Source organism: Protopterus annectens, chromosome 6.part0 (assembly GCF_019279795.1).
Source record: "Protopterus annectens isolate FY-2018-M chromosome 6.part0, PAN1.0, whole genome shotgun sequence".
Lineage (NCBI taxonomy): Eukaryota > Metazoa > Chordata > Ceratodontiformes > Protopteridae > Protopterus > Protopterus annectens.
In genome coordinates, this window is record NC_056737.1 from 22,936,592 (window position 1) to 22,958,892 (window position 22,301).

At 39.4% G+C, this 22,301-nt stretch overlaps 1 protein-coding gene across 2 annotated transcripts in view; it reads left to right on the forward strand.

Annotated features, from left to right (window-relative positions):
- AP4S1 (adaptor related protein complex 4 subunit sigma 1) overlaps positions 1–22,301 on the forward strand; it is a 348,287-nt gene that overhangs the window by 242,585 nt on the left and 83,401 nt on the right. For both annotated transcript variants that reach the window (XM_044073817.1, XM_044073819.1), the window contains exon 5: positions 17,419–17,430. In XM_044073817.1, coding sequence (XP_043929752.1) covers positions 17,419–17,430 — 12 coding nt within the window. The remainder of the gene's footprint in view (positions 1–17,418; positions 17,431–22,301) is intronic.

The window sequence follows — 22,301 nt, forward strand, 5'->3', positions numbered from 1 at the left end:
ACTCTTCAAGAGAAACCTTGACGAGTGGATGGGAAACAAAGTTTATCCCGGGGATCACTTCAGTGGCTCTGCTGGACAGAGGCACAGGGAACTCATCTTAGGGGACGGCGAAGGCTGACACATTCTGGCTAGGCTTATAAATGCCTTTGGGCATATAGCCTAGTACCTACTTATGAACCTTCTTAACTGTAGACATGAACAAGATGTTGAGTACACTTTTTATGGAATAAATTGAGATAAGCATGCTCTCTTCTCCCTCTGCTTCTAGGGTAGCAAGAAAAAGTTCCTCCCTCCGTCCGCTTCATCTGTTGCTCCCTTCCCATGTCTGTTGTCAGTACTGGGTTTCTTCATACTTATGGATACCCTGTCTTCTTGTGCTTCAGCCCTGAGACTAGCTTTGTGTTTGGTACTGTTGTGTCCTTCTGCACTAGTGTCCTCAGTGTCAAGCTCATCTGTGCTGAGGGCCAGTAGGGAACATATCTTCTGACCATGACTCCAGTGACTTTGGGCCTTTGGTGGTCTTGACTGCTTTGGTTTTCGTGTTATTGGTAGTAAAGCCACCCTTAATGCAAATGTCTTCCTTGTCACTAAGATCTGATTGGATTGAGTCAGGGCTAACCTTGTTGGCTCCTGCACCATCACAACCACAGTTATTATCCTTGGTGCCTGCTCCCTGAACATTGATAATGGAGAGTTTGGATATGTTGCAGAAGAAGCCTTCAGGGTTGGTAGATGCACTAATGGAGTCGGTACATATATCTGCTCCAGCACAAGATGGTGCTCAGTCTGATGCCTTGACCCTTTTGTCCTGGTCACAGAGGTGAACAGTGACAGGCACAAAACAGAAATGTCCAGTTCGAGTTTCTTCCTTGCACTTACTCAAGGCAATGCTGAATGTCCTCAGGAAGAACAGGTGCAAAAGAAAGCACTTGGACTGCCCTACAGTCACCCACCCTGAATGCCAGTCTATAAGAGGAAACTTCCCCAGTATCTTCCCCTATAATCCCAGATTTTGGAGTTGATACTTAAGAAGGCTTTCCACCCTGCCCTACTTACCTCTTGAGTGAATCCCCCCTGTCATTGGTCATGCAGAGGGCTTTCAAGAGTCAGATATGGTAGCAACTGTACCCATGAGAATGGACACAATCCTCTCGCCTTCAAAGGAATGTGAATGTTAGAATAAGGCTTCCCAAGCCCATTCCATTGTTCTGGCTGCAGCCCTAAAGAAAGAGCCGTCCGAACAGAGCCTTGTCGTCCACCAACAAGGAATCTCAGAAACTAATTTAATATCTCACTTGAAACTTTGCACATTTGAAATAATGGAGTCCATGAAAGGTCTGGCACTACTGTTTGTTAAAAACGTTGTGTAAAATTTACAGACTTGTGTTGCTAGTATTTTCTAAAGAAATCTATTTTTAATGTAGCTGAAATTTTAATGATTCAGTTGACTTTTATGTCATTTCTTCTTTTTGCAATACAAAATAGGAACAAAAAATTCATATGTGGAGGTGCAGCTAACTATTCTGCCACCCCGTGCTTTACCCCAAAGTGGTACCCCTCTCCCCAACTTCAGATGATTAAAAGGAATTTTTTTTTTAAAACTATAGCAGCTGCACTACACGTGTGAAGTACTAGAGTGCTTTAGTCCTAAAGTCCTAAACAGGACTTGATTTAAAAACAAAACAAAAAAAAAAAAAACACGTTCATCCATTTAAACTATAGCAACACAAGGAAATGCTACCATGAGTAGCAGCACTTCAGTTCTGATGTCCTATGATAGGCTTACTAAAAAAAAATATATAAATTATATCTTTCTTTCCAAACAGTGCCCATTGTATCATTTTTGCCTCCTGAACAAACAACAGTAAATATCATGTCACCAAATGCCAAATTCACATTTGTTTCATAAGCATAACTGAGGAAAAGCATAGCTGTTTGCATTTGTGTTGTAACTGTAAATGGAAAATCATAGCTGTTTGCATTTTCATTGCAAGTGGTACGATTCATATTTTCATCAAACCTTTAAGGTAACAGTAATTTGCGAGCCAGAAAAAAAAAACTTTAAAGCATAAGAAGAAAAAAAAAGAGTCCCCCCAATACACAATTAGTTTTGATAACAAAAGGGTTACCCCAAGGGTACTAGCCACATAGACTGATTTAAAAGAACACCATAGTAACTTGTCCCACACTTCAAAGTACCATGGGATACATATTCCCATGAAATAATACCAGCTTGTTTAGGTTTAAGCAGATTTGAACAGCTTAGTATCAAACCAAACCATTTTCAGTTAATTTACTAGACCATAAGACAGCAGATACATGCACTACAAACATTTCATATTGCTGGAAGGCCAGAGCAGTCATTTGCTTTTTAGAAGGGTAGTATAGGCATTACAATAAATCATAAATTGGATATTAAAAAAGTCTAGTAAAAGGTATGTACTGTAATGAATAAATCCAATATTTCTTCCATAAAGTTAGTGCGTGCTTTACGTGATCTGTCATATTTGTTTTGTTGAGCATTGAATGTCAATAAAAAAATGTTTTTTGGGGGTGATGACAGCAGGCATGCATGTGTTTCACTCCTTTCTTTGGCTCATGACTGTGCCATGGTTGAATTTTTTTAAACACCTTTACTGAATTATCACTTGTGACACAGGCAAATTTACATTTTGTATAAAAGTAATCAAACTACATTAACAAGTTCATGTTTACAAACATTATACTTCACATATATTGCTATATATCATATAACTTAAGTAACTTTACATCAGTTATTCGATTCTACCCTTTTTTTAAACAAGAAACATCTTTATCAAACCATTACTTACGACATAGGCAGTCATGCAATTATATAAATTAAATCAAACCACACAGACACAATCCTAGTTACAAGCATTTTACATAACAAACCATACTGACACTCACAGTTGCAAACATTATACATCACTTATAATCTACCCAATCATTTTCAGTCAGACATTACATAGCTCATTTCAGTCCTACCTTCTTTTAAACCTAATTCCTCTCTGTATGTATTGTTCCCACAATTCCCATTTTTCCTAAGTAGTTTGCTCCTACCCTTTTCTAAAGATCTCGATTCCATTTGTTTTCTCTGTTACTATATTCACTACTTCTAGTATAGTTGGTTTAGATTTTGATTTCCATTTTCTAATAATTACTTTTTTTGTCAGTCACCATAATTAGACACAGCAAGGCCTTAACATGTCTAGGCAATTCTGATTCTGTGTCATAGCTCAAAAAAATCATTTCCGTTGTCGCACCAATCCCCACCCAGCGTCTATGACGGTGCATCCCACAGTGAATCTTTAAAGTTCACCAACTCACCTCACTCCCAGAAAATATGTTCCCAGTTACCTCTTTCTTCCCCATCACATCTCCAACATTTGCTGTCTACCTGAGGAAAAATTCTCTGGAGTCTACATGGAGTTATAAAAATATATATGTAAACATTTCCAAGCCGAAATCCTAACTCTTGTAGATTTTGTAGTATATTTGGGAGGCATACTTGTGTCCTCCCATTGTTTCTTTGTGAATTGCTTATCCAGTCTCTCTTCCCAATCCTTTTTAACCTCCTCTGAGTCTTATAGTTGTCATGCAGTGTTTGATATGCTGTACCATTTATTCCTTTTTTAATGGCATCTTCTCTTCTAGATTGTAGTAAAAATTCTACCAGAGCTGGTCTTTCATTCAGGAGCCCCCTATTTCTTTCTCTTTGCCTGTACTCTGATATCAATCTTTGATAGGGAAGGGGATCTCTAACCTGCAGTCCAAATAAGTTCTTGGCGTCATCTCATTCTGTCATCTTTCCCTCTCTAGATATTTGCTCCCAATACCTTGGTTTCTTTGCCGGTTTTCTTCAATAAATTCCAGCCCCCTCTTGTCTATTGTCTATATCCCTAATTACAGTAATTCCTATCTGCAGAATCTCCTTTCCTGCTTTATAGACATAATATTTTGCATGATTACTATTTTTCTCCTTAAAGGCCTGCATCCAAAATCCCAGTCTCTCCTTGTTTCATGAGCTTCCCCCCATTTCATCATCATCCCTTTCCATGATGAATTATTGTTTTCTGCTTGCCTTAACTGTGTAGTTCTGAAATACCCCTTCAAATCGGCTAATCCCAGTCCACGCTGCTGTACTGGAATAGTCAGCTTATCCCATTTAACTCTTGCTGTCTTCCCCTCTCAGGTAAAGTTCTTCGTTCTTTGCCTCTGTATTAATTGCTATCCACAACTTCTCTGGTTGACAAAAATATGCCTGACCTGTGTGTAAGACTAATGGAACTGAAACATTTTAACTACTTGCATCTTGCTATACATATCCATATAAAAAAGGCTCCATTTTCTCAGTTTTTGTATTATCGTTTGTTTAGCCTCGTTCCACATATCCATAGCTGCTACACCAGAATCATTTTTAATCCATACTCCTAAATACTTCATTTTATCATGTTCCCATAAATATGGATACTGCTGAACCACTTCATATGTGGGTACATAATTTACAGCTATTGCCTTTGTTTTAACTTCAATAATTTTGCATCCCAAAAAGATTGAAACTATCTCAAAATGTTCCACAACATGTAATATCTCTTTCTGGTTTGGTCAGGTATAAAATAATATTATCTGCAAATAGAGCCAGCTTTTCTTGACTATCATACCAATTATATCCTTGAATTTTGGAGACCCTTGTTTTCTTTGCCAGTGGTTCTAAATATAACGAAAATAACAAAGGGGAAAGAGGACACATCCCTGCCTGGTTTTTCTGCTCAAGCAGAAATTGTCAGCGAGGACCCCACCCACTTTAATTTTCACTTCCAATCCCTCATATATCATCCTAATTAACCTTATAATTTTCAGGAAATGCAAATTTTTCCATTGGCCTTCTCATAAAGTCCCAATTTACTCTATCAAATGCTTTCTCTGCATCAAGACCAACCAGCAACAATATTTTCGTATATTCTGCTTCCCTCTGAATCATCAGTGTTCTGTTAATGTTGTCAAATGTTTGCCTCCCCTCCACAAAACCACATTGATCCATATCTATCAATTTTGGCATTACTTTTGCCATTCGTTTAGCCATTGTAGACACAAACACTTAGTAATCATGGTTTAGTATTGACATGGGCCTGTATGAAGCTGGATTTGATGGATCTTTACCTTCTTTAGGTATTACAGCTACTACTGCTTTCTTCCAGGATGTTGGTACTTATTCCCCTCTTAAAATACTGTTAAAAATTTCCAGATCTTTATCATTTTTTCCCTCCTAGCTTTCAAACTTCCACAGGAATACCATCTATTCCTGGAGACTTTCCTGTAGATTGGTTATACATCACAATTTTTCTCTCATCTCCTCCTATCCCAACAGTTAGTAATTGCGCCTCATGTATGTCTAACCTTGACAATATTTAATTCTTCCATAAACATTTCCATTTGTATATTTTCTTGGCTTTCATATTTCTCTGCTTTATACAGACTTTCATAGAATTTCTAAAATATTTCTAATACCTCTATAGGATTTGTTGGTACCTTCCTTGTTATAATCTCCCTAAGCATGGCAACAGCCTTTTCTCCTTTTTGTTGCCTGAGTCGTTGTGCTAAAAGTTTTTGTGCTCTAGTGTTATTATCAGTAAACAGTTGCTTAACAGCAATATTTCTAAACTTGTGTATATTATTGAGGTAATACCTTATTTTCCGCTTAGCATTCTGCAGCTAGTCCTCTTGTTCTGTGAGATTCCCCCTATTCTGCAATACTTTAACATTTGTGAGTCCCTCTAAATAATTATTGCTACTTCTTAACCATAGATCCCTTTCTTTTATTTCCCCCCTGTAAACTCCACCTTAATTTTATCCCACTCCCTAGCTATATTTTCACAAGTAATTTCTATCTTCTCGAATAGCTCCTGAATAATCTCCACTACCCATTCATCAAATTCCTATCTTTTCAGCAGATAGGTGGGAAAGCGCCAGTGTCTCATTTTTATTTCATTACTCTTTGTTTTTGTTTTAGTTATTATTGGTGCATGATCTGAAATAGTTATTGGATGTGTATCAATACCTTCAATTAAATGCACATGTTTCTGTGAAATGTAAATTCTGTCTAACCTAGCCCAGTTTTTATATCTTGAGGAATAATATGTAAATTCACTCTGAAGTCCTTTTACTGAATTCACATCTTCCAAGCCAAATATTTTCATAAATGTCTTTAAAAATTCTATCCTCCTTTATTATACTTTTCCTTCTGGGGCCCTTTGACACATCTTCACTGCTGAAAATCAAATTCCAGTCCCCACCTATAAGTAATATTCCTTGATAAAACTGATTATTTCTCCCAGAATTTTTAAGCACCATTATACCATTTTTATTTGGAATATAAATACATACCAGTGTAATCTTCCTTCCTTGCCAGCAGCCCCTTAGCACTACAAATCTGCCATTATTCTCTTTTTTATTTGCTTCTATCACTATTAGAGCTTCTTTTGCAATTAAAATAAGTACTCCCCTTTTCCCTTGTCCCAGATATTCTTCTGAATGTCCATCCTGAAAACCTTTTTTTTTAAATCAAATTCACATGTTCACTTCTAAGTGCGTCTCCTGTAACATAGCTATTTGCACTACATTTTTAATGTAGTTCACTATTCTTTCATTTTTGTATGTATCGAGAGCCCATTGACATTTAAAGACATTACAGAAAGCATCATTGTATTAAAAAGTTATTATTCCCCCCTTTTATGTATAACACCTTTTTTGTTAAATGTCTAGCTCCAGCTTTTGTTACATGCATACACTGTTTGGCAGGTTGAACTTTTATATAGTTGTTTCTTATCACATCCATTTGAACCTATGTCACATCTTAGAAAACTTTTCGGTTTATTGAAATCCTCAAACAAAACAGCAAACAATCCCTCAATACCCCCTAAAACCTATAAATTTAATACTAACACACAAAAATATGTACATCTTCAGTTATTGAAGTTGTCTTCTTCTAATAGGGACAAATGTCCTAAACTGACAGCCATACTCACAGACTTGAGTTAACTTAAAAGAAACGTTATCTGTGCTAAAATACATGGTGCTGTCTGGCGTCTAATTGCTAACTGATTTTGTCTTATCTTTATAGCTCTCCCAGGTGGGAAAACCTTGGAATGCAGTCAAGGAACATTATCTCCTAGCCAGTTTCTCTCTGTCCCCCCCCAGCCAATCACTCTCCTCCTGACTGTAACCAATTTCCCTTTATCAGATTGTCTTAATGGAGAGAGGAAAACCAAACACATTGTTTCCATAGAGACATGAGGGCAAGATACAGAATTGCTACTAGGAATACATTTGTTTAGTAGAAAAAAGCTTCATAATATTCTATATTTTTTTCATTTACTTGCTTTCTCTTAAAACTTGTTACTAAATCAATCTAAGTTCCTTAATCCAGACATTCTTCTGTGCAAGAGTGAGAAAAGCACATAGTTTGTCATGCTCTTTTAACTAGGCTTTTTTTTTTTTTTACATTGCAGTGCCTGCATTTCTTAAAACTGAAGAAGAAAGAGAGAAGGGAGAACGAAAGGAAAAAAGAGCAGCAGCATCTATTTACAATCCCCGTTACACTTGGAAACACTGAGAAAACTTTACTTTACTTTATAGAATGCAAAGACCATACGCCACAAAAAATTGTGTTATTAAGGAAACACTTTTTTCTTTAGTTGCAGTTAACGTTCTCCCTTCTCTTCACCTCCCCAAAGCATGTTTCCAAACATTAATGTAGTGAAGTAGGGCATATACTGTAGAGTCCCTCACAAGTCCAGCAAATTCTGAAAAGTCCAATATTTCCAGATTTTCTTCTGTCATATTTCACATATATAATTATTGCATTGTAATCCCACATTGTTACTGGTTTTATTATTATTATTCATTTCTATTATTCATTTCTATCTCCCAAATCCTGTCTCTGCTTCATTTCCAGTGTACTCTTGATTCTTCTAGTCAACTCTCTTCCTTCTCTCCAGCATTTCAGTTGAAACAGTGGAAAATGTTTCACAGGTGCTGTCTCTCTGTGGTCTTTACCAGAAGAACAAGAAGCAGCAACTCCTTCTGTTTCACAGCTCGCTTTTTGTTGGAAAACCTTTTGTATTTCCTTCTTAGCATGTATTTCTTCAAAAAATGATTTTGTTCCTCCAGGGAAGAATACCTTGAAGACAGCTGCGTACAGCAGTTTGAATTTCACACCTACATCTTGACATTCCCTGAATAGTGGAATGAATTTACTCCTCTTCTGCCTGGTATACAATGAGTAGTCATTCTCCACAAACACTCTGCTGTCTCCCAGTTTTAGTATTTTGTCCTCCTGCCATAGTTTACTTACAATCAACTCCTTCTAATAGTAGGATTGCATCTTTACTATTAAAAGTATAGGTTGCTTCCTCACAGCCAGCTTTGGAGCATACATATGATGTGCCCTTTCAGCTAACTCCTGTTGTGGAATATCATTCCAGTTGCTTATTTGTGCTTTCATAAAATTAATACCATCTGCTCCTTCCAGCTTCTCTGGTATAGCTGAAAGTCTCACATTTTTCCTACATGCTCCTGTCCTCTAAATCTGTTATTTTTGAAACATATTTTCCTAAGAAGTCTCTCATTCTGCCAGCCTTTTCTTCATTTCATCCTCTGATTTTTGCAGCTTTATCACCTCATCTGAATATCTGTTTAAAACTTCTTCCATTTTTCCAGCCTTTGTTGTCTGTATTGATATACTCCATGAGTGTGTTTCATTTATTCTAAACAGGTCTGTGTGTAGTTGTCTTATATCTTCCTGTAGGTTATTGGAAGTCATGTCTGGAGGTTGCATTGCTTTTTGCTGAACAGCTTCAGAACTTTTCCCAGTCAGTCTTTTTCCTCACTTTTTGTAGCTGATTTTTTCCAGGTGCTCTGTATTTCTTTTTTCCTGGCATCTAGGTGGTACACTTACTAGCCAGTTACTGAAATTTACCTATGAACACAAAAGTCTAATGGCCTTCTCTGTTGAGTTTCTGTTTCCAGACTGGGAGAGCTAGAGTTAAGCTATTACTCAATGTGCAGCCATCTTGGAAGTTCATGCCATGTTGAATTTTGACCCAGAAAAGAACCAGTCTATGCTTATAAGGCAGAATAAATAAAAACAAACCAGCAGCTAGATGTGAAGTTGTTCTATCTCGCTGTTCATTCTTTACTGAAGGGTTCGGAGCCAATCCCTCGGCTCCGAGTCGGCACCTGTTGCAAAGCTCGAGGATTTCAAATAGCTCGAGGCCCTGAGTTACCTTAGATCTAGTTTGCCGCTGCAACTGATCAGAGGTTCTACTAGCTCGGGCCAGTAAAAGCCTTATTTTTCTTGTATTACAAAATATTTTTCATTTTTCTAGAATATTATAATTATTTCGTTAGTAAAGCTCTTATAGCTTCATGTTATACTTTCCCTTTCCTTTGTGTGCCTTTTATTACTTAGTTATTGGGCCTATTTAGATTTTTGACTGACTAGTAGTTTAATAAGTGACCTTCTGTCCCTCTTTGCATGTTAATAATATTGTGTGCTTACTTAGTGACCGTTGTCACAGCTTTAGATTAAAAATTTAGTAGTTCTTTGAGATATATATATATATATATATATATATATATATATATATATATATATATATATAAAATAGAAAAGGTGTGTGTGTGTGTGTGTGTGTGTGTGTGAATTTCTAGGCTTCTTAAAGGCTTGTGTGATTGTACTTAGCCTGTGTTATTAGAAGGCTTATTTACATTTCTGTTTGTTGTTAGCCTTAGTTTAAGAGGCTTGTGTGTTAGAGTATATATTTAGCCTGCTTTTTATTAGAGGGCTAATCCACATTGTTGTTGGGTGTGTCCAGTATTCTGACATGGCTGATGACAAGGACAAACACCCTAAGTCAGGATTTAAAAAAATGCCCTAAATGTGGGCAGAAGATGTATGTTACAGACTGCCATGTGAATTGTGTATACTGCTTGGGTGCCTTGCACTTACAAGAGATGTGCTATATGTCATTCTTTTTCCTCTAGAGTCCTCCATGGGAGAAAAAGGAAGCTTATTGATAGGGGTTTGTTAAAAACCTTCCTTTCAGGAGGCTTTGAGATTGACCAGGATGGATCTAGTAAGTCCTCAAAGTCCTCTAAGACTTCTGTAGATTCAAAAAAAAAATCTAAAGAGTCTGTGACATCGGCTCCACAGGTCTCAGAGCCGACTGTCTTCTCTTTACGGAGCCGGTCCCGTTTTGGAGCCAGCATCTGAAATACCTAAATTGCCTCTTCTCCAATTGGTACCATCGGTCCAGTCATCTCGATCTTCTGTTAGCCTATCTGATTTGGATGTGGATCGGGTGGTGCAGAAGCTTCTCCAGGCACCGGCCTTTGCCAAATTATCAGCTCCGACCCAGGTGGCTTCTGAGCCAAAGACCCTTATGCCAGCTGTATCTCTTCCTCCTCCGAGCCATACCCGTCCTTTGGAGCCAGAGGAGTCGGACTTGCTGATTGTGGAGCCCTTGGAGCTGATGCCTGGTCCAGTGTCTTCGGCTCTGTTCACTCTGACTTCCTCGGCGCTGCTCAAGGACTCTAGGAGCTGCCACACTCTGGTCGGGTCCGGGGAGAATAGTCGAACTGAATTGTTGGTTCCGGCTTTGGCCCGGATGAGCTCAGCTCCTACCTCGGGCTCGCAGCCCACTGTCCCGGTGCCAGGGGGCACTGACTGTTTCCTCGGATCCGTCGGTCCCTTTGCATTGGAGCAGAGGTGGCTTTGAAGCCATGAGGAGAGTTGTGTCTTCCCAAGACATCTTCAACTTCGGTCCGGTTTCTTCATCTCCTAAAGCACCCGTGTCTGCTTCTGCTTCACAGATCCTTGCTAAGTGCAGAGACCCAGAGCCTCAGGAAGCCCCATTGGGTGGCCCATGCTCTTCCAAGACCTCCTCAGAAGCTCCCACTGATGAGGTTCCCAGGAAGAGAGTGTAAGGACTCCCCTCAGGAATCATTAACATCTGACACTGACTTGGATGAATCAGGAAGGTCCCCCTCTGAGGATATCTCAGTTGCTGAGATACTGGAAATCCTTAGGCAGAGGGGTGACTAGCAGTCCACCAACCTTACTGAGGATGAGTCGGTCCTCCTGAAGGCTTTCGGGTCTCAGCCCTCCACCTCTTGGGTGTCTCCGCCCTTCGATGAGCTGATGCAGTTGGTCTCACGAAGGGAGTGGGAGTCTCCGGATACTATGGAGCCTGTCCCTAGGAGGCCTAATAGGTTCATTTCTGCCCCCCAAGATAAATATTTCTTGACAAAAGGTGTGCCAGTTGATGCCATGGTGGTGGCGGCGGCCGCCACCGCCAAAAAGGAAATGTCTGAAACTTCCTCCTCTATCCATCCTCCTAACAGAGACTCCAGGATCATGGATAGATATGGGAAGCGCATGTTTAGTTCAGCGACTTTTGCTCTTCGTTCGCTTAACTATTTAACTCATTTTACCAGACTGCAAAGAGATCTCCTTAAAGAGCTGGGAGATACTCTTCAGAGTACAGTAGCTGCAGCAGCTACAGGCAAAGTTGCCGCCCAGCTTGCTACCCTCAGTTCTGTAGTGAACTCGTCCATGTGCCTCATTTCATATGCAGCTGATGGAACGAGTAGGGCAGCGAGTACAGGAGTTGCTCATAGAAGACACTCCTGGATGTGCTTGTGTTCCTTCGCGGAGCCCTTCAAGTCATCCTTCATGAATACTCCCTTTGATGGCTTGTCCCTTTTCGGGCCTAAATTCAAGGAAACCTTAACCAGGTGTGAGCAGGACGGAAAGACTCTGTCTGCTGTCTGGGTCTGTTTTTCCACCCCTACAAGACCCTACCCCAAGGGTCAAAGGGGAGGGGAAATGTTCTGAAAAGCCCAAGGAACCTTTCAGGGCACATGCGGTTAACCCCCCCTCCAGGGGCAAAGGAGGGGGCAATAATGAAAGATGCCACCCTTGCGGTGGAGGGGGTTCGCAACACCAGTGTGACAGAGATCACTTCTTTGGGAAGCCCTACCAGCGCTTCTGAAAGGAGGCCCGACTGTCCTGCTTTGGAGGCAGTCAGGGGTCGCTTATCTTTGTACTCAGACGCCTGGCTCAAAATAACAAATGACAACTGGGTACAAAGTATCATTTCCAGAGGATACTTCATCCCTTTTGGCACACCCCCTCCACTGTCAAGGAAAATCCATCCTGGATGTTCCACCCAGTTACAGGGAACAAGCAACAGTAGAGGTCCGGACATTGCTAAAAAAAAAAAAGTCATCTAACCAGTCCCAGTATACCAGACAGGATCTGGAACTTACTCGAGTCTCTTTAGTTCCAAAAAAGATAGGGGACTGGAGACCTATAGTGGATCTCAGCAGACTAATCAAATCTGTAAAGAAAGAGAAGTTTTGGATGGTCATGCTTCAGTCAGTACTTCCCTTCATAGGGAAAGACAATTGGATGTGCTCGATAGATCTCCAGGATGCATACTACCACATAAAAATGGCCAGGCCATCCAGGGATCATCTGCACTCCCGGCTGGGAGCCAATTATTACCAGTTTTGAGCCCTGCCCTTTGGTCTCACTACAGCCCCCAGAGTGTTCACCAAATGCATGGCGGTAGTCATGGCTCACCTGATGCGTTTATGATTCCAGGTGTTTCTGTACCTAGATGATTGGCTCCTTACTGCCACCACTAGGCATCAACTCATTCAGGCCAGGGAGTCCACTCTGTCACTCCGCAGTCAGCTGGGCATTACAATAAACCCAGAAAAATCTGCCTTGTTTCCATTGCAGCATATTGTCTTTATCGGAGCAGAACTGGACACCACCACCACCACACTAAGACTTCCAGTAGAAAGAGTCTTACTTCTTTGTCAACATGTCCACATTCTAATATCCAAAGACAAAGCACCAGCATCAGAACTTCTGAAATTGTTAGGTATGATGGCAGCAGCAATTCTAGCTATACCACTAGGTTGTATGCACATGCGGATACTACAATGGCTGTTGTTCACTCAATGGTCTTACCAAGAGCTTCCCATGTCTCACATGATAATGATCACAAATTCCTACAAAAAGGATCTTCAATGGTGGTTGACCTCACTTCACGTTATGATAGGACACCCATTTGTGCTACCCCCTCCAGCAGCCACAGTGACCACGGACGCTTCCCTGATGGGGGGGGCATTTTCAAGGAAAGACTGCCCAAGGCACATGGACCGATCAAGAGACACATCTCTGCATATCAATGTCCTAGAGATGAGAGCAGTACTTTTGGCATTGCAGTACTTCCAGGACTCTCTTCCTCTGGGTACGATTGCAATTCAGATGGACAACATGTCAGTGGTCTGATATTTAAACAAACAAGGAAGAACCAGATCTTACCTCCTTTGTTGCGAGGCCCTCAGAGTATGGCAGTGGGCTATTTCCACCCAGCGCTTTCTGTTAGCAACCCACATCCCGGGGAAATCCAGTGTAATAGAAGACAAGTTGAGCAGAGCAATATTGTTGCCCCACAAGTGGTCCCTCAAGACGGAAATAGCAGACCGAATATTCCGCAGGTGGGGCCAGCCTTGCTGCGACCTTTTTGCCAGTCATATGAACACCAAATGAAGAAGCTACTTTGCTCCCATTCCCCCTCTGGGAGAAGCCCCAAGGGAAGCACTCGTTCATGATTGGCCCCCGGGTCTCCTCTATTCGTTCACACCAATCCCGTTGATATCCAAGGTATTACAGAAAGCCAAAGCCCTGGGAAGGACCATCATTCTCATAGCTCCTTTTTGACCTCATCAGATTTGGTTCCCCTTCCTTCGACTTCATCTTTTGGTGGACTCCTGGATTCTGGACCCAGTTCCAGACCTTCTGACGCATTCATCGGGGGATCTTCATCCCTCTCTGCACTCCCTGAAGCTGACAGCTTGGCTACTCCAATTCCCATCATAGCCAGGTTCCATAACCTTTCCAATGAGACAAAGCAAATTCTCCTGTTAGCTCATAAATTCTCTACGAAGAAGCTGTACCTCAGCAAATGGAAAAAAAATTCTATATGGGCCTCTAAAAACAATATTGACCATTACCAAGCCCCTATGGCCTCTATTCTAGATTTCTCAACCATGATATTCAGTAAAGGAGCTTGCAGCAGCAACAGTCCGTGTTCACCTTGCTGCCATTTCTAACTTTCATCTGGGATTTGAAGGATTGAATGTTATGTCACACAAATTATTCAAAGCCTTCATCAAAGGGACCCGACCACCTGTGAAGTCTCCCTATTCTCCATGGAATCTAAATTTTATGCTTTCCTGCATAATTCTTCCACCATTTGAATCAGCTTCTTCATGTGACCTCAAATTGTTGTCATGGAAAACCATCTTTTTAGTGGCTATTACTTCTGCCTGCAGAGCCTTATCCATTAAATCTCCTTGTTTGATTTTCCATGCTGACAGAGTCTCACTTCGAACAAACCCGTCTTTCTTACCCAAAGTTTGAACTGAAACTAATCTCAACCAAGTTATTGATTTGCCAGTTTTCTTCCCCAACCATTCCAACAATTTAGAGTACACGCTGCACAAACTTGATGTTCACAGGCAGCTCAGATTTTATTTGGATAGAACAAAAGATTTCAGTAAATCAGACCAGCTTTTTGTTTCATTCTCAGATTCCAGGAAGGGTATGCCAGTGGCTAAAATAACTCTGACTAAATGGTTATCGGATTGTATCACCTTTGCTTATTCAGCTGCCAATATGCCCTTGCGGCATAAAATTAAAGCTCACTCAACCAGAGCAGTTTCTACATAATCTTCTTTTTCTGCCAGACTTCCTATTGATAACATTTGAGCAGCAGCCATTTGGTTAAAACCTCATACCTTTATCACTCATTACAAAGTTGACAGGGCCTCCTTTGGATCCACGGTCCTGAGAAATATACTCCCGTGAGCCACCCGAGGTTGATGGTGCTTGGGACGCTACCCATCAGTAAAGACTGAACGCCGAGATAGAACAAGTTCACATAAAGAAGTTATGTACTTACCATAACATTCCATGTGAGTTGTTCATCTCGCCTTCATTCTTGCGTACCTCCTTCCTTACCCCCCTCCTGGACTTTCAGAAGACCAAGATGCTAGATCCTTCCTGGTCACTCAACCCTTCTATACTTTCTCTCTTATGGAGTTATAGAATGACATATGGTATTAGTTTACACAGCAAACAAGATCTGAGGTAACTCAGGGTGCATCATGGGATAGGGACTTGGCCTCCAGCTACTTGAAATCCTCGAACTTTGCAGTAGGTGCCGACTCAGAGCCGAGGGATCAGCTCCGAACCCATTAGTAAAGAATGAAGGCGAGATGAACAACTCACATGGAACGTTATGGTAAGTACATAACTTCTTTATAGTCCTTCTAGAAAGATGCATACAGCTCCTGTAGTAAGTTTTCCTTTGATTTAGTGATCCAGCAAAGGGAATATATGATGTGGTAGATCCAGGCTAAACCTACTGCATTTCGTGCAAGAATAAAGGGGGCCACAACAATCCCTTTGCATAAAAGGGTCTTTCTTCAGATTAGGTATGGATGTAATACATGTACTAACTTTTAAAAACTTGATAGAGGTACCTCAGGTAGAGTATGCACTGCTCGTGCTCTCAGAAATTACATTCCTTGTTCTCTGTAACTAGATTATGACAATGGTCCAGTTCACTGCTTGATGAATAATAAAAATATTAGTAAAAAATCAATCCTGGTTGCTTCTCTCTTGATGAAACATATCAGGATGTGAAATGTATACTGACCAAATCTTATTAATATTTTCACTGACCAAGTCTTGTTAACAGTATTACTTAAGTTCAAGTTTTGAACTGCTTTTGTTTTGTTATATTTTGTATTCATAGTTAGCTGCCTCATTAATTTTAGTGACAGTTTTGGTTTCAGGTCTCGTGAGGAAGTCATATTAAGATTCAAAATCAGAATAAGAGAAAGGAAGGGAAAGCCCAAAACCCTTTGAAGAAAAGATTACTGCAAAGTACATTGCTCTCATATTTGCATTGTAAAGAACAAAGCAGCCACTGATTTCCTGTAATGTGAAGCATTCTAGGAAATATATGCATATCTCCTTATAGCTTCAAGGGGTCTCTTGATGCTGTTGTCATAAGTCATGAAAGAAGGTAGAGTTATATATTTGATTGTTATTTGAGATTAATAATGCATAGCAGCTGAGTTTGGACACGCAAGGGAACTCGCCCATGTTTAGTCAGAAAAGTAAAAAAACAGGGTGCTGGCCAAACAGTTTGACTCCAAAGAGATCTGTGTATTTCTATAATTCTGATAAATGTTCAGCTAGTATTTAACAAATCACCTACATGGAGCATCTGGCTGTTCTCCTTTGTTTCCACACCAGCTGCAACACAAATTATTAGACTGGGCAAACAATTACAGGCTACTCTGCAAAGTGGTATCTGTAGCTGTTCTAGTAACATTTTGTGTGGCTTGTGATTGTGTGTTTGTGTAAAATACTGTCAGGCTTTTTAGAAGACAACTACTGTGTCAATTATAAGAAAATGTTGCTTTGTGTGGGTTCAGTCTACTACTGCATAAAATCTTAGAATGTTTATTTAGGCTTTTGGGAGTTTTCTGGGTCTCGGTGCAGGACTGTCATAGTTAATTGGGACTGTTATGAACAGGTAAACGTCATAAACCTAATGAAAGTGTTACTTTTTATGTATTCTGTTGGGATTTGTTGTGTCACTTGAAACTAATGAGTGAAACAACTGTAAAATTGTCTTATTTTGAATGGAATCAGTTTCTTTAGAAACACCAGGAAATTAATATTTTAAAGATGCATAGTTTAAACTCAGAAGCCAAAGTCAGTCTTAGAAATAAGTGAAGAATTTCATGTTATCAGAGTCACTGAAATTGTGTGCATTTGCATGGCTATCAGTTAATCTGCATTAGAGTCTGAATTTGTGATTAAAGGAAAGTATTTGCATGAAACTGTTTAGCCTTTATTGATTTAATTCAAAATAAGAAGTGCAAGATTTCTTGGCATTTGAAAAAATATCTTGTTATTTTGAATCAATACCATAGGAGGGCACTTATATTATTGAACTGAAATTGCAAAGACTGCTATACTGTATAAATAAGCAATAAAAGAAAGCAGTGTAGTCAACTATCTTTTAAGTAAAATATTGTTCTTAACTTGGCTAACTCATCAGTATAAAATGAATCATTTGATCTTACTCAAGTACTGGTGAGTGGTTCTGACCACAGTAATATTAAACCTAGCTAAGTATTAATTGTATCATAACTGTTTGTTCAAAAAAGTTTGTTTGTGTCATAGATGCCTGCAAAATGAGAAAAATTCTAAAAATTATCATGTCTTTTTTTTTTCAGAGTGAGTTGGATGTATCCTTTACGCTAAACATAGCAACACGGTTATTTATAGGGTCTCTGTGCTGTTGAGCCATTTCTTCTGCCATCATATCATGATGTCTGGCATCTCTAACAATGTCAAGTCTATGAGTCAGTACTGACAAGGCAAGCTAAAGATACTGCAGAACAGATGACTAACATACTTAGAACTTAATGATTTAAATTACTGCTCTGTTCTTCTTAAAGCTGGACTAAGTACAAAACTGAAATGGTAAGGACACTCTCCCAAGCAATTGTGAAAGCCTTATTGAGTGAGTGGTAATCTATTCTGGGTGAAGAACATAAAGTCTTAAGGTCATACTGCTGAGCTGTAGAGCTTTGTTATATAATGGTACTAAAGTTACAATTTAGCTGTCATTTTATATAATGAACAGTCTGTAGTGAAAGCATCATATAGATGGGTTGTGCTGATAAACATACTGTCTTTTTGAAAGAAAAATGGCATAATGTCTGTACACTAGTGTGTTTTTTGATGCTGACTGTGCTGACATCCCAGCATCTTGCTTTGAGCTGTTCTTCAGCAGCAGGACAGATTCATCTTTTGAATATTCATGTACCTTCATGGATGATGGGAGGAAAGAAAAGGATAGGTTTTCCTAATGCAGCACTAACCTGTGGCTGGTGTGTCCCTGCCAGGTAATTCTTATCTTTAATTACTGGTGAGGGTCAGGTAGTATAAAATGGTTCAGCTTGCTGGTCGGAGGCTGGGGCAGCCTGCCTTCTCTCCTTAGAAGCACCCCTCTTCCCCGTCAGTGGCTTGTCAGGGCCAGCAATAGCTGCCTGACAAGGGGAAGCGTTACTTTGAATACCACTTTCCATTTACCTTCATAGTGTAAATGCACTATGGCAGCATGGGCTTGGCTGGTTTGGAACTCTTACTAGGTGAGCATCTAGTGCTCCAGGTGGGTGTTACCCACATGATGAACCAGAACTGCCACCTTCTTCCCAGGATGGGCGAGCCTGTAATGGTCTCTCATTCCTATTCCCTCCTCGGACATCTCCTTTGGACACTTAAGCTGCTAATCAAACTTGGGTCACCAGAATTATAATCGGGGTTTTATCCTTTTGTGCCACAAAGATGGCCATAACAATATATTTCTGAATAAAATGCTGAAACTATTTACATATTCAAGTTAATCTGACAAAGGATCGAAAACAATTAGGAAAATGTTGTAGTATGTGGTAAGCAGTGCCTGTGTAAGCCATTTTTCAAGTGATTTTATTCTGTGCTTGGTTTCATCATTCACTCTAGCTTATGTGCTAGTGCTTGATCACATGAATTCCGAGTTAAAATAGTCAGTAACAGAACTTTTCAGTGATAAAATAATGAAACAGTAAATGTGGAAAGAGTTCAAAATGTCACTCTTTGACACTGCAAAGTTTTGTTATGTATGAGTGAGTTTCCCTACCATTAATAATCATTATCCCCCTCCCAGCCAATCAGCCCATTCATTTCCCACCACCAGGACAAGGGTTAGCCAGGAGGGACCATTATTAAAGCATCCATTAAGTGATTTGTGTATCTTTTCTTTTATGCCCCTTTCAAGTAAACAGGGAAGATGGGGCATGTGAAGGGTTGACAACACTGTGTAGTCTCTTATTTTTGCAAGGGACATACTCTAGCAAGCAACCCCACCCACCAATCACAAACAAAGGTGGTACTTTTCATAGTCTCCAAAGGACAAATTTGACCTCTTCATGTTCTCAACAAGCATACATAGCCCTTCCTCCCTCACCACCAGGGAGAGGCAAGTGTGTCACGGACAGGGCCGACCATAGCAACTGTTGAGTACAATTTGGGACATTTTTGTGGGCCCCAAGCACATACAGTCTCCCTCCAGCTCCACCCCTCCTCCCATTGGACTGATAGTCTTGATAGGTAATCTAAAACAATGGTCCAGATTCATGATTCTGAGTCAACAGACAACACAAGCATAACTCCCACATTCTTCCTCCTAAGTTTAGTCCCCCTTTAGTTTTCATATTGAACTTCTTGTCGCATTAAATATTGAGTGAGATTTGTAAAGGTTGTAAAACAATAAACTGTGAGAAGGGCAAAACACAGCAGCAATAATTAAGTAACATTAATATACGGGTTAGCACTTTCGCACCTGGAATCAGTGCTTCTTCAGACCATAAAAGTTGTAATTAAAAACAATTAAAAACATGTGCAAAAACGTTTTAACAACTAATAAAATCACCCTGTCACAATACTAAAATAAAAAGTGTGTATGTAGTCACATGACCAACAATAACAAATTGAAATTAACTTAAAAAATGAACTATGTAGAAGAATCACGTTATCAGATCTCCAATGGCAAACGATATCAGTTTCATTCATAAGAACATATGTGGTTAAATCAAATTAAGTTAATGTAAGGAACATGCTTTCAAATAATGTTTCAGCCAAACCTTCCCATTAAATCCAGGGGATTTATCTGCACCTAATTTCACAATCCACCTAACTTCATATTGCTCTGTAACATTCCTAAAATCACCTATTCATAGGCTCTGAATTAAACAATCAACAGCCATAAAGGTAAAGGTGTGCGTCACCACATTCTATCACATGATTGGCTAAAGCAAAAGTCCAAGACGACCCCAAATCCAGAAGCCAGCAGGAGGGCCACAGCCACTTAGAAATTCGTCAGAGACACTGATTAAGTCCGAAAACACTTTTGTTAGTACAAAAAAACCAAGCGCTTTAGTCTCTGTCAAGTCAGAGACTTTATCAATGTAATAAAAAAGAAGAAACAGGAAGCACCCAAATATAAACCCATCCCTGTTAAAAGTAATTAGCAAGCCATCATTCATTTAACCCACAAAAAAGTACTTCAATACATTTACACAAATTTTAGCTTATCAAGCTTGGCCACGGGAAAAAAACCTAAATGGATGAAAACCAAACCCACCAAAGTAGGATGCTTTTCCCCCATGCCCCACACACCCCCCTACTTAAATATACCAACTCTGAGATTGCACTACACTGAAGAAAGGCAAAAGTTCACCATTGTGGCCAAGTGGTTTCTTTTACAGGGAAAGGTGTTCGGCAGACCGTGCTTCCAGTTTAATGACATTTCGGAGAATTGAGGCCGGTTAAGTGAAATTCAAAGAAATGTAATTTCGGTGGTTCGAAGCAGACCCAGTTTAAAACCTTATTGTGGTGATGAATACCATCCACCAAAATCAAATGGCTAGTGCAATATTCTCTTTATTTTCATAGACAGTAAAGTGTGAGTGAGCCTAAATAACAAGTGTATTGTTTTGTTAGAAATGGAAGTCATTAACCGGCTATTTTATATTTATTTCCAATACGTGCAAAACAAATGGTCAGAATATAATAACAGCATATATTAACACACGCTTCAAAAGTAATGTAATTGCATAGATCTACTGCACGGTCTACTGGACTAAATTAAATTTCTAAGGAGTCTGTCAATTACATAGTAGATGCATAGGTAGTTTGCTCATTTCAAAATACAGTTCAGGTTGATATACAAATCCTATTTGATACATTAAACAGGTAAGTACCAAAACTAGAAACACAAATCAATAAGAAAATAATTAATAAAACTGTTTTGAAGCTGCAAAGTAAAAAGTGGATGGGGCCTGAAGTATCTGACACTACAAGAACAGCATATTTCTGTGAAAGTGCATCAGATACAATAGTATTTTTAGGGCCACAAATCTCATTCTTTGGTGCTTACTTTGGAACAGTCTACGACAATAGTCATAGTTCAGTTTTACTCTGTAGAAAAAACAGCTACTCATTACATTAGCACATCCTGTATCTTGATCAAGCTCATTTTACTGGAACTGCTCACAAAAGACAACAGACCACACCTAACACAGTCAATAACTTATGAACTTCAAAGAAATGCAGATAAATGAACAAAGCAACTCATCCGCTGTTGAGTTGTTAGATTGCTTATGAATGGGTAGGATGATTAATGAAAATCTGTGAATATATTTTATTGTAATCAGATCTATTTTATGTATTTATTACGAATACTTATGTTTTGTTGATTATATTGATGTATTGTTGGAAAAAAACACCTAAATAAAGTTGAAGTTGATACATTTGAACGGAAGTGAATATGTGAGTTTGACAAGGAAAGGATTTTAGTGTGGACATTAAGCAGAATATAGGGGACAAAGGAAAAAGGGGAGTGATATTACTGATTATAAGTCAGGATACAATAGTGATAGACGAAGAAGAAAAGATACTCATGGTAGATTTATGGTAGTGAGGGGTTTATTTCCAGGGGAATGGAATTATGCTGGTATGTATGTATATTACTTATAAAATGGATGTTATGTAGTGTAGGAGAGTACTGGAAGAAAAGAAATAATAAGCTTTCAGCTGGGCATAGTATTTGTGGTTGAAGAATGGAACCTGATTTGTAATAGTGAAGATATATCAGGGTGACCCAGAGTGGAAAGTATAACAAGAAGGGGTAGAGTTCTGAAGAAATATAATGTTTGGTATGAAAGATGTGAATTCAGTAGCAGTAATTCAGAATTGGCACATTATCCCCTGAGATACAATAATTGGGCTAGATCAGAGAGAAATTATATTATACAGGTGTATGTGTATTTAATTTAAAGTAATGATTTGAGACCCATTCAATAACTATCATGTCATGCACCATTAAAACTAACATAATGATGCAGGGAATTAAAAACGAGAGAATGGTGCTTTCCTACTTTTTTTGTTAAAAAGTGAAAAGGTTAAGCAATGGGTAATACATATTGTGATGGGTCCCTACTCCAGGCCAGCAGTTAAGGAGACTCGATCCTCACCATTGACTCCAGTGAGGGATGGTCACTAAGAGCAAAGATGG